General features: G+C 37.1%; 1 protein-coding gene across 1 annotated transcript; it reads right to left on the bottom strand.

Moving 5' to 3' along the window:
* Window positions 1–1,197: 1,197 nt before the first annotated feature.
* LOC139860062 (uncharacterized) lies at window positions 1,198–1,896 on the bottom strand. Its single transcript, XM_071848835.1, has one exon. It carries the CDS (start codon window positions 1,894–1,896, stop codon window positions 1,198–1,200), a length of 699 nt encoding a protein of 232 aa, XP_071704936.1.
* Between the last annotated feature and the right edge of the window lie 11,866 nt (window positions 1,897–13,762).

Below are 13,762 nucleotides of genomic sequence, written 5' to 3'. Positions count from 1 at the left end.
GATAACCTACTGTAAGTAACAAAGGTTTCTTGATCTTGGATGATTACTTGGAATGGATTTAGAAAACTTGGAAGTAAACTTGCAATCTTGGAAGTATTCTTGATTTTATGAAACTAGGACTTTTGGAATTTATGAAGAACACTTAGAACTTGAAGATAGAACTTGAGAGAGATCAATTAGATGAATAAAATTGAAGAATGAAAGTGTTTGTAGGTGTTTTTGGTCGTTGGTGTATGGATTAGATATAAAGGATATGTAATTTTGTTTTCATGTAAATAAGTCATGAATGATTACTCATATTTTTGTAATTTTATGAGATATTTCATGCTAGTTGCAAAATGATGGTTCTCACATGTGTTAGGTGACTCACATGGGCTGCTAAGAGCTGATCATTAGAGTGTATATACCAATAGTACATACATCTAAAAGATGTGTATTGTACGAGTACGAATACAGGTGCATACGAGTAGAATTGTTGATGAAACTGAACGAGGATGTAATTGTAAGCATTTTTGTTAAGTAGAAGTATTTTGATAAGTGTCTTGAAGTCTTTTAAAAGTGTATGAATACATATTAAAACACTACATGTATATACATTTTAACTGAGTCGTTAAGTCATCGTTAGTCGTTACATGTAAGTGTTGTTTTGAAACCTTTAGGTTAACGATCTTGTTAAATGTTGTTAACCCAATATTTATAATATCAAAAGAGATTTTAAATTATTATATTATCATGATATTATGATGTACGAATATCTCTTAATATGATATATATACATTAAATGTCGTTACAACGATAATCGTTACATATATGTCTCGTTTCAAAATCATTAAGTTAGTAGTCTTGTTTTTACATATGTATTTCATTGTTAATATACTTAATGATATGTTTACTTATCATAATATCATGTTAACTATATATATAACCATATATATGTCATCATATAGTTTTTACAAGTTTTAACGTTCGTGAATCACCGGTCAACTTGGGTGGTCAATTGTCTATATGAAACCTATTTCAATTAATCAAGTCTTAACAAGTTTGATTGCTTAACATGTTGGAAACACTTAATCATGTAAATAACAATTTCATTTAATATATATAAACATGGAAAAGTTCGGGTCACTACACAAGCAAAATGGCCAACTAGCTAACTAAATACAAGAAAGCTAGAAACAAAACAAAAATGACAACACATTAAAGATCCGGGAGTTCCTTTCTTGCCAGAAGAGGATGAGCATCATTGTTAACGTCACACAACCAACATTTTAAAACTGGGTGAGCCCGAAGATCCCACGACTTCAACTTGTCTTGAATTTTCAAACGTTCACCCCTTAATAACCACAAAATAAAGGCATGCTTTGGAATACGATGTGAAAACCAAACCACACTAAACAATGGAGCACATGTGGCCCGGGGCCAGATTGAGTCCCAAACACGAGACACAACCCAATTTTGATGGTTACCATCGATCTCCTTCCATAACAGTTTATCATTACTATTATTCAACGAAGGCAACATCACAGATTGTAAGGCTGGGTATCTTTGTTTCCTATCTTGAAACCAACTAGTTGCACTAGAAACACAAATATCATTAACAGTAGCCTTCATGGAGAAATCATCTTGCACTATATCATGAGTAGAAATGATATTAATGAATGGCCCATGAGGGCCCCATGAATCGAACCAAGAAGAAGCATTGCGACCGTTACCAATCTGATAAACGAAAAAGGGATGCACCAGAGGTCTAATTTCCAACATTTTACGCCAACTCCAAGACGCGTTTGCAGAGATAGGAACATCCCACAAATTGTGATTCGCGAGCTTATAAGTATGAGTGCAGTGCACCCACAATGATTGTTTACACGTCATAAGCCTCCATAGATGAGACGACATTAAAGCCGAGTTCGATAGCTTTAAACTTTTAATACCTAACCCTCCCTCATCTTTTGGGAGGCAAACATCATTCCATCAAACTTTCGCTTTGCCTCTCTTCAACTCTCCTTGGCACCATAAGAAGCCTCGAATATGCCTTTCAATTTCTTTAATGATCTCATCCGGCAAGATGAACACTGAGCACCAATAAAGTTGCATAGCTGTAAGAACCGTAACAATCAATTGCACCCTTCCCGCAAATGAAAGAAACTTGTTCTTCCAATCATTAATCTTATTTCGAACTCTATCAACTAATAATTTGCAATCCTGATACAGCAAACGAGAAGACACAAGCGAAACACCAAGATATCTAACTGGGAGACTCCCTTCTTCAAACAGTAAATTCGCTAAGATAGTAGTCTTCACATTAGATCGAACATTTGAGAAGAAGGCGGTATTCTTCGGAAGACTAGCGGATAAACCAGAACATCATTTAAATTCATCAAGAGACTTTCGAATAACCTCCACCGAAGCCACACTGCCATAAGAGAAAATAAAGAGATCATCGGCAAAACATAAATTAATTAACTTTAACTTATCACATCGAGGATGATAACAAACCCCATCAACTAGAGAAATATTTATCTTCAATATCAATGTTAGCACCTCCATCACAAGAGTGAACAATTATGGCGACATTGGATCACCTTGTCTCAACCCGCGTTTACCCTTAAAGAAAGCGTGAAGGTCACCATTTACACAAACCGAATATGATGTAGAAGTGACGCAAGCCATAATCCATTTGATCATCTTTAAGGGGTAACCAAAAAAATTAAGGACTTCCTCCAAAAAAAATCAATCTACCGTGTCGTATGCCTTTTGAATATCAACTTTAAAGGCGCATATTGGAGTACCACGGTTAAGATGATAACCCCTCATTAGATCTTGCATAAAAAGGATGTTATCAGCAATTTTATGTCAGGGAATAAAGGCTGATTGGTTACTGCTCACCACCTCCTCCAAGCTCGCTTTTATTCTGCCTGTAATTATCTTACTAATGCACTAATATATAACATTACAACATGAAATAGGACGAAAATTAGTAACCTTGCTTGGTGTCTGAACCTTCGGTAAGAGAGTGATGATCGTGTTATTGATTTCTTTTAACATTTGCCCGTTGCGAAAAAATTCTAGAACTGCAAGGACCACCTCTTCACCAATAATGTCCCATAATTCTTTAAAAACACAGAAGTTAAGCCATTCGAACCGGATGAATTACCCTCCCCACTACTGAAAATCGCAGATTTAATCTCGTGAGCAGTTACCAGGATTTAATCTCGTGAGCAGTTACCAGGGCAATCATCATTTGAGCTTGGCTTTGACTTACTATTTTCATGAACAGAGAACCAGGGTCAACAATTTCCGTTACAACCGAAGTAGATCCAAGAAAACTTTCAGAGTGTTGCACTATAAGAATAGGTACATCAGACCCTTCAACACCATTACCATTAGCATCAATAAGGTAGTCAATACGGCTTCTATTCTTTCACTTTTTGCTTTAGAATATACTCCTCCTCCAGAATCGCCACATTATATTCTTTGAGGGCCTTGCTCGCATTTTCTCGATTAGCATCAAGAATTTTTTGCACATCATCCAAACTACTCCTGCATTTGATCACCTTGTCATGAAGATTTCCTTTGCTCCACATTAATTTCTGAATAGGTTTCTTCAAAAGTCGTAGCTTTTTCACAACCCGATACATCGTGTGACCATGTACTTCCTATTTCCAACCCTCCACAATAACATACCTGAATTCAGCATGCTTTGCAACATAGTTGCTAAATTTAAACGACTTTGATTTCTTCACAACATTCATCAGAATTTTAATGACTGCTGGGCAATGATCTGATATTCTATACGGTTGGAATATAACATAAGCATTGACATACATACTTGTAAAAATATCATTGCCCATTACTATATCAATCTTCTTAAAAATACCTGTCGATGAGTTAGGGCGTTGATTCCATGTATAATGAAAACCGGAGTGGTTTACATCTGACATATTAAGCTCATTAACACATTCCCTAAACTCACGCATAGCTAGTGTACAATAAGAGGAACTAGCTGTAGAGTCATCCACATTAAGAGAAACATTAAAGTTACCCATAAAAATCCATGGTTACAATCCAACATACCTCTTATGAAGACACAAACTATTCCATAATAACCGCCTTCGAATATAGTAATTGTCAGCATACACAAACGATACAAAGATCTTCCACATATTGTTTACATCACGCACCGCATAATGTATCACTTGGTCAGTCATGTTAACACAAATAACTTGAACCTCTCCCAGATCCCATCCAATAATAATACGAGTGCCTCCTCTACAAATAGTATTATACGATATCCATTTCCACGTTGGAAACACAAAATTAAATGTTATTCATCTTGGCCGATAGTACATGGGATTCGAGAATTGAACACATACAGAGCTTATTACTAGTAACCACATCACGAATCTCTTTTTGTTTGGGGATAAGATTCAAACCTCGTATGTTCCATGATGAGAAATTAATCATTATAACACATCCTTACCGGGAGTGCTTGTCCCCTCAGAATCTTTTTTTGACGCCATAAACTTTGAAGTTTCATCCATGTTAAGCTCTACATTACTCTCTTCATCCTCCAGAACAAATTTATTGCATTCATGCGGTACATCATTATCTTCGCAGTCACTTAGAGCTTGGTATGCATTGGATATTTTAACACCCCCACTTGGACCAGGCTATGATCCATCCTTCACATATTTATCTTTTTCATTTATTTTGACACTATCTTGCTTTTGCTTCAGTCTATACACAAAGATCTGTTTGTTTTTACCAATTTAGAACCCATTGTGTTTGCTCTTATCTCCTACCTTAACCGATTTTGTTTTTAGTCACCTTGATAAAACCATCATCATCTTGTGTTACTACCTTTATTGGTTCGACCGGTATCGACTTCGGGCATTGAGAGTCCTTATGACCAAAAATTTTGCAGCATGCGCACCTTGGTGGTTTCCACTCATACTCAATATGGACAACATCCAAAGTGTTATTCTTTCCGTCAATATTTCGTGTACCAACTTTTATAGATTCTTTCAGGTCATTCGTAGCCGATACCTCAATCATTGCTCTTGCAAAATTTGGACGTCCCCAAGGTTCCAAACACATCGTACTTGTATAAGTATCAAGCATCATTGGTTTGCCGATTTTTAATGCGATAATACTTAACCCAATTTCCATGAAACCGGCTAATGGCACATCATGCAGCCTCACCCACACAGGCACCTTAGTTAAATCTTCTTTTGTTAACGACACATTGGGTGACCATACATTGAGAATAATAGGGATAGTTCAGATCATCCATGGCCCGTTATGCATCACATTCATCATTCCTTCTTTAGTTGCAAACTTAAAAAAGAAGAATTCCTTAGCATTCATCATGATCTTCTCCACCTCATATTTTTTCCATGTATTCATAATATAATTTTGTACAACTGGAAAAGCTACTCTTCGGCCAAGAAATTAACCATATAGGGTGTTAATTTATCTTTTAGTCATTTCCTGCACATATTCTATATGGATAACCACATCAACCTCATCATTCGAGGATTCATGTTCAATGAATCTAAAATTAACCCTTCGATCCTGATTAGGGGCTGCAACTGCATTCGCATACGATAGTTGTGGTTTCTCTATTACATTTATACCAGGAGGTGCCTTTGCTATATCCTCCTTGTTAACAACAGGTATATCACACTTAGGGTTCATCACTGGTTCCTTATCCTTTGGCCTATTTTCCTCCTCATCATCAGACGATTCAGAATTATATTTGGAATCAGAATGGACAATCATATGGTCACCAGCATCATCGATAGTAACAGTTTCTTTAGATTTCAAATTTTCGTATACACTGTTTCCATCAACGTGCATGGAACACTAATCAATTGAGGATTCAACCGATTTGCTTTCAGTATTATCCCCATCCAACGATGACTCATTGGATTCACCTCCTATCTTCCTGTTCCGTAAAACCTTAGGAGCCGTATCTTGAATTTTTGGTTTCTTTTTACCCCCCATTGGTCATACGAAAAATCAACAGCCTCAGGAAAGATTATGAACAATTTCGATCGAAAAACGGTAGAAGAAACTCACCGGAGATGGAGAATCGCCGAAGAGCTTTAGAAAATTAAGGAGCGTCGTAGGGTTTTTCTACATATGTTCTCTTCTTATTTTCAACTGATTTAATCTCACAAACTTCAATAACACCTTTACTTATTTTTTCTCTAACAAAATGAAGATCAATCTCAAAATGTTTTGTCCTTTCATGAAATATAGGATTTTGAGAAATTTGAATAGCAGATTTTGATATGCCCGATTCAGACAGTTTATTTATGCGGTGTTGTTAGGTCGCAAAACGTCAATTCAGGATATCACTGGAAGAAGCTGATTGTTTAATTTATATATTGCTGGGCCTAAATCTATTATTCCTTCCTATGGGTCAGCAAGGTCAAATATGACCTAGGGTCGTTCCTTGAGCGGTCGAATTTGAAACGAAGCTTATTAAGATAATTTAGTAACTAAGATTGGGTTTGTACACAATTTAGTATCCAAAACTAGTGGCCAGGTACACCTTGTGTGGAGAGGCAGGATCCTTTTGGTCCCAATAAATTGGCGACTGTTCGGAAAATCCAACAACCAAGTCCAATCGGTTTACTCTAGACACCACTTTATCTGGAATATCAAATTATGTAAATGCAATAGTTAGGTTGATTTGATTTATAATTGTATTTAAAATATTAAAGCAATATAATTAAAATAAGCTAGCTAGCATGGCGGTGACACAGGGTTCACCATGATTTAAGATAACGTAGAGTCGGGATGATTGCGAGACACTCATTGGATAGATATACCTTGGTGTAATCACTAGATTCCCTATGTTGACACGATTTTCCGTGTAGCGGCTGTAAGGTACCATTACAAGACAATAGCTACTTAGCGTGGAGTGTATGATGCCAACTGATGTTTGCCCTTGAGAAATAATCTCTGTAGACCCAAAACACGGATGGGAGATCCGTGGGGTGGCCTCAATCAGTCTGGGGATCAATCTGTAATTGATCCATTTAACGTACTGCTGCTAAGCGGCTAATGTGCGTTTAGAGTGAGAAAGAACCGTGTGAGAGAGAAAGTGTACTTCTCTCTGACTGAAGTTCAGATGTGAAATGTGGTGACCCAGGGAGTCTATTTATAGGCGTAGAATGTCCAAAATTCTCGGGATACACGTGTCAATCGCTGAATAGTTGTGTTACGCGAAGTATCCAGAAGGTCAGTGGCGTGTGCTGACGTGGCTGCGTGTTGCTCACGCGCTTAGTAAAAGGGCTTAAGCATAGATGTTTCCTGCAAGGCGTACGCTTGACGCTGGGCGGCCTGCTGTACGATGGGCGGCAAATGTTAAAAATTGCCAAATATTGTTATCTTTTGTGCTCTTTGATCTATTTTTCTGTATAAAAATGATGTTATTATTCGTGTATCCCCTAGGATATACCATTAAGTCCCCCAGTTTAATGTTTTTACTTTTGCAAAAAATAAAGTCATTAAACTAAAATTAAAGATGCCTTTTTCCTCGAAGACACAAAACTGATGTAGATGTCTGTTTCTCTATGTTGATGTCACGTTTCTAATTATGAATTAGCCCCGAAAAATCTTTTTGATTTATTTTTGAAATTTAAATTGTTGCTCAACTAATCTAGTCCATACACGTGGCATAATCACATCCTTTCATCGTCCACCAGTTTGATTATAAATAACCTGTTTCCCTTTCATTTTTCCTTTTCTGAAAACTGATCATTTTCTTTGAAGATATCTGCAATTACTTTCTAGGGTTCTTAACGATTTATTTGTGTAAGGTTAGTTCTCACTTATCTTTCTCCTCTGTTTGTATTTTTTTTATTTTGTGCACTACCATGGCCGAATCCAGCAGCACTTCTTCACAGAAAGATAATCGTGACGTGAGTACTATTCCCTCTAGCATTACTGAAGCGGAAATATATAAATTATGTATAGATCATAGGAATCTTAGATTACTAAACCTCATGGTTCCTTCCTCAAGTGATAGAGCTAATAAACCTCCTAAAAAGATGATCACGCTGTATAAACTTCAACTAACTATAGGTAACCTTCGCATTCCTCCTTCCATATTTCTTCAAGAAATTCTGGCTCACTATGGGATTGGTCTTAGCCAAATTCATCCACTTGGGATGCAGAAAATTTTTCTTTTTGAGATGTATTGTAACGCTGTAGGTAGAATTCCAAGTATAAATGTTTTTCATGAGTTATTTAGAACTCGATTGGTGAGTAAATGTTGATACACATTTGACTGCAAGCCAAATAAAGCTTTTACTAGAGCAAAAGAATCTTCCTTAAAAAATTGGAAAGAACCCTACATTTTATCAATGAAAGGGTCATTCAAGATGCTTTGGAAAATGTCCGCAAGTGGAGGAAAATAAAAATCGGAGTGAGTAAGTCGATCACTTTATCTGATGATGAGAGGACAACAGTTGAAGACTGGAAGGCATTGGAATTTCCACAACAATCATATGCTGATAATGAAGCCATTTTAGTCCTCTGCTACATGAGTGATAACTAGCGTACTGGATTTGTGCCAGTGTTGCACAGGAAAGGTCATGGTAGGCATTTTATGAACATACTATACTTGTATTATGGCACTATGATATAAATGCATCCTTATATGTTTTTGTTTTATGTTTTCTTCTGTTGCAGAGGATGAAATGCAGGTCTACAATTTATTTCATAAAGCCAATTTGGATCCCCTGTTTGTAACCGAACGACCAAAAACTACTGCTGAACTTGAGGCTGACAAAATAAAGGACGCTGAGTTTGAGCAACATTTAAAAAGTCCTGAACGGCCTACAGAAGGCGAAGGTGGCAGTGTTGCAAATCCTTCTTCATCTGATGTAGATATCATTGAGACCACCCCCAAACCGTCTGGCACTAAGAAAACTGGTAAACGCTCAAAGCGTTTGTGGAAGCGTGCAGCAAGTGGAGCATCTAAAAAATCAAAGAAAATAAGTATGCTTTTCACATATGCCTTTTTAATAATGTCTATAATATGTTACAATGCGAACTGTGTGCTCATTTGTTTATGAATCAGAATTGATTCTGCCAGTAGAAGATGATGAAACCACTGCTAGTGGTGATAATGAAAAAGATGACAAAGCTGCTGATGTTGAAGATGATAATGATGATGAGGAGGATGAAGATATAAATGATGATACACACGAGGATGATATTTTTGAGACACCTCCTTTCAATAATCCACTAACTTCCACAAGAACTGGCACAACACAATCTTCCTCATCTTTCCAACTGCCTTCCATTGTGCCGCTTGCTGGTTTAAGAAGTTTTCTGGAGAACCCCGTCAACAATTCTGATAGTTTTGTTAATTTTCTGAAGGTAATCATCACAACTTGATCCATAGAGATCTATCTATTCTTTCATATTTTGTGCAGATTGTGAATGTATTTTTATTATGCAGGCAAATACAATTGCTAAACTTTCTTCTTCTTCTCTATCCACAATGAGTCATAAACAAAGTTGCCAATCTACTACTGCAGCAATGGTGCTTCTGAATTATCATGTGATGTATGGTCTTAAGATGCAGGAAGCTCAAGAAACCATTGTTGCTAATGCTGTTCATAATGCCCAGAGGCTGAAGAAACTGGAGATTGATGTAAAAGATGTTAATTTAAAGTGGAAAACAGCAATGGACTTGGCGAAAAAGAAAGAAGAAACTTTGCAGCTGGTTGAAACAAAGTGTGTTACAGAGAGAGTAGAGAAGGAGAAAGTGATGGAGGAAAAGGAAAAATTGTTAAAGGAGATTGGAGATTTGAAGAAAGTGTTAGAGTAAGAGAGGTATGTTGTTGAAGAAAAAACTATTGCTGCTTCTGAAAAGAAGTTTAATGATTAAAATGCTGGCATTCCTACCCTTGTACATAGGGTATTGAGTTCTAGGCTTGTTGGCCAAACCTTTCATAAGTACCTGGAGGCTTCCGTTGAGAAGGACATCTCAGATACCGTTGAAGAAAATACAAATGCTCATCGTGACAGGCCTGACCCTTTACCCCCTGTAATTTCAAAATACATTAAGCCTGATGCTGAGGCCAGATTGCAAGTAGCCATTAGTGAGGTGTCTTCTTTGAAAATTGTTTCTGTGGCTGATGTATGTGGAAGGGAAGATGCCACTGTAAGGATATTTTAGAAGTACCCATTTGAAAAAAACTTTGTAAATTGCCTGTAATAACATTTTATGCATTATCTATTTGTATACTATGAAACTGTTATGCTTTTCTGTGTTTGGTAGTATATTTATGTGCGTAATTATTGTTAAGCTATAGAAAGCTTGAGTAGCATATATCATATTGCATACAAAACATTTTTGCCTTAAACTGATTTTGATATGGCATAGTTATTAAACTGTCATCCGTTATCCGCTATCCGCTATCCGCCAAAAGGTATTGTATTATCTGCTAATGATAACTTTATCAAAATGGATAATGGTTGTTGTTATACACCATATGGTTTACTCAAATTACATGTTTGTTTCATATCAGCTTATCAGTGAAACATGTATGCCTTTGTTATAAAATATATGAAATTATTATCCGCCCTCTGTGCTGTATAAGGGCACTTGTTTTGTAGAAATATATTGAAAATTTGAAATCAATTCTTGAAACAAATTATGAATCAATCATGATGTTTTTTATGTTGATATTGTATCATAAAAAATGATAAGCCCGTTTAAGGTATACTGTTGGAGAATCAATTGTGTTTAGTTTAGCGTGTTGCGCTTAGGCGTTGTGCGGCTTATAGATTACACTTGTACTTTATGTTAATTTTTCTGCTTTCCGTATATAAATGGATTTATGCATTTGTGATAAACCATTCTGTATGTCATGACATTTTGAGATATCGTATCTTTACCTCGGTGCCCTCTAGCGAAGTAAACACTTACACTAGCCGATCCCTTGTATCTATAATGCTAACACAGGAGCCTCTACTATCGGGGGCATAAAAATATCTTGCCTTATGTGGGTAGGTATGAATGCCATGTTCTACATTCGTAAAGCGTAACGCTTTGCGTGAGAAAGATAAAATTTTATTGATATTTCTTTTGTCGTACATACAATATTTTGTGCAACATCTTCGTATGGACAAGGTGATCAATCCCATCAAGAAAATTACAAAAATTGTATTGTGCTTTGTTCAAACTGATAAAGAATTAAAAAAAAAAGCTAAACAAACTGTGCTGCACGATTCATGTTAATCATTATGTTCTCCGTGCAGCGTGTTGCATCCTGCCTTTAAGATTCCCACATTTTGGTCGGTTTGAAATACCCATTCACATCATTTCTGTTAAACAACTGCCATGACGATCCTCCCCCAACAAAATTCTCCCGAGCTTTATAAACAACTGATCTCTCCCTTACTGGTCCAACATATTCAGAGTGTATCACAGCCAAACCATTTGGTGTTGGGAATCTCAATTCTGTATGTGGTGTGGAAATAATTACTCCAAATTTTCGAAGAGTTCGCCTACCAAACAGAGCGTTGAACCTTGATATGCCATCAAGAACCGTGAAGTCCACAATTTTTGTTCGGACCAAAGGGTGTGTTTCCAATGTTACATCCAATTTCACCTTACTAATTGCCCTTATTAATTCTCCCGTGTTGCCAGCAATCTTCAAGTTTGTGTAGCGAAGCCTATCCTTCATGATGAATGGATAATCATTGAAACAATGGAAATATAGGAGATCTGCCTCACTACCTGTATCAGTGTAGATTCTGGTAATGCTCTTGTTCATAATTACAGCTGAAATGACCACAGGCTCTTCTGATAAACACCAATTTAGGATGGTGTCAAATGTGATGGGAGCGTACATCCACTACTCCGTCCTGCGCTCTCCGTCTATTTCATAATCCTCCACTTCATTCCATATAACCTTGATGTGTCTTTCAGGGGTTGGATCCCATTCATCCTTTCTTTCCTCTCTCCTGCCGTGACGCACCTTTCCTTGCCAAGAAAAATGCTTATTTAGATCATTTCTCCGATATTGTTTTCCTGGTAACAGATGGTTTAACTCTCCAGCTTTGATCTTTGCGATGATTTCTCTCATCAACGACTTATAATTGTCAGTGTCGTGCCTATATGCTTCATGGAAATCACACCACTTATCACTCTGTGGTCCTTGACGCTCTTTCATTGGTGGTGGAGGGTGAAAGGTTTCTTTAACAGGTTCAGTGAATAAGATCTCCTTCGGAGTTTTTGTTAAAGCCATGATGAGTGGATGTCTATCTAATGGCTTTCGTTGATGGTAATTGTCATTTGGATGATTATTCCCCCTCCAACCATGTTGCTGCTTCTGGTAATTGTTCTCATACCCACGATGTCTCTGATAATTGTCATTCCTGTTTCGTTCTCCACCTTGGTGTCTAAAATTTCTGTGATAATTGTCAATTCTTGGATATTCCATCTCACCTGCCCGTAAATGCTTCTGTGCAACCGACAATGCTTGATGTAACATCTTTGAGACATCATATCGTAACGCATGAATCAAGCTTGCGAAGCAACGCTGATCAAGACAAAAAATAAACCCTGAAACAAGCTGAGATTCTGGTATGTTAGGTATCTTTTGACACTCAATGGTATAGTGTTTCATGAAATTGCTTAGTAACTCATTCTGGTGCATTGTTATTTCATATGCATCAAGATGCGACAGCGTGTAGCTTCTCAAACTTTGGTATTGCATCACAAACTTTGCCCTTAAATCAAGGAAACTGGTAATATTCCTTGGTGGCAAACTAGCAAACCATTCCCCTCGTCATTTTTTGCAGCACCATTGGAAACATATGGCACACAGTTTCATATTTCCAATGCTGCAATCTCATAATGCCTTCAAACATGGTAAGAAAGTCTTCTGGATCAGTTGTTCCATCATAAACACCGATAGATAGAATTCCCAAGTTTCTTGGTAATGTACATTCTGTAATTCGAGGGATAAAACACTGGGTTGACTCTGCCGTTGCTGGTGGTTTAATAGCTTCATCTCTGGTAATCAAAGCAAATAAATTGTCTACAGCCTTTGCACGGATAGCAGGCTGTGCCAACTACTGTTTATATCTTGTTGGTGCCGTCTTGGTCAAAATCCCATCCAACAACTTTTATGCCATCTCCTCGGTCATAAAGAACTGCTCTTCTTCTTCCCCAAAGTCTCAATCATCTTCCATAAAACCTTCATCATTACGTTCACGCTCAGGATCATCAACTAAAGTATTCCACTGATTGAATAGCTTGAACAATTGCGGTTTTGAAATTGACTTTCCTTTGTTGTTGTGCTTAACATTCACATCAGATGTTCTTTTAAAAGAAATTTTGTGTGTTCCTCACCTGGCTTTCCACATTCCTCCACTAGAACTTTCCATCAATGGCTTCTTTAATCGTGGTATAGTTTCATGCACATGCTCTTCTGTTGCACCAGTGTGCAATTGCTCTTCTTCCTAGATTGAAGTTTCTTCAAGAGTTAGATGATCCACTAGTATATTCTCAATGATGTTTTCATTGATTGGTTCGAGTGCTGTTTTTGCTGAAGTTGTTTCAGTTGCCTTCACGCTCTTGGTATGTTTACTGGTCTTTGAGACGGATGGCGCCATATGTTGGTACAATTTTCCGTGTAGCGGATGTAAGGTACTAGTACAAGACAATAACTACTTAGCGTGGAGTGTATGATGCTGACTGATGTTTGCCCTCGAGAAATAATCT

The sequence above is a fragment of the Rutidosis leptorrhynchoides genome, chromosome 7 (assembly GCF_046630445.1).
Source record: "Rutidosis leptorrhynchoides isolate AG116_Rl617_1_P2 chromosome 7, CSIRO_AGI_Rlap_v1, whole genome shotgun sequence".
In the NCBI taxonomy this organism is placed as follows: domain Eukaryota; kingdom Viridiplantae; phylum Streptophyta; class Magnoliopsida; order Asterales; family Asteraceae; genus Rutidosis; species Rutidosis leptorrhynchoides.
The sequence above is the reverse complement of the archived record's forward strand: the minus strand, read 5'-3'. Positions and strand labels throughout refer to the sequence as shown.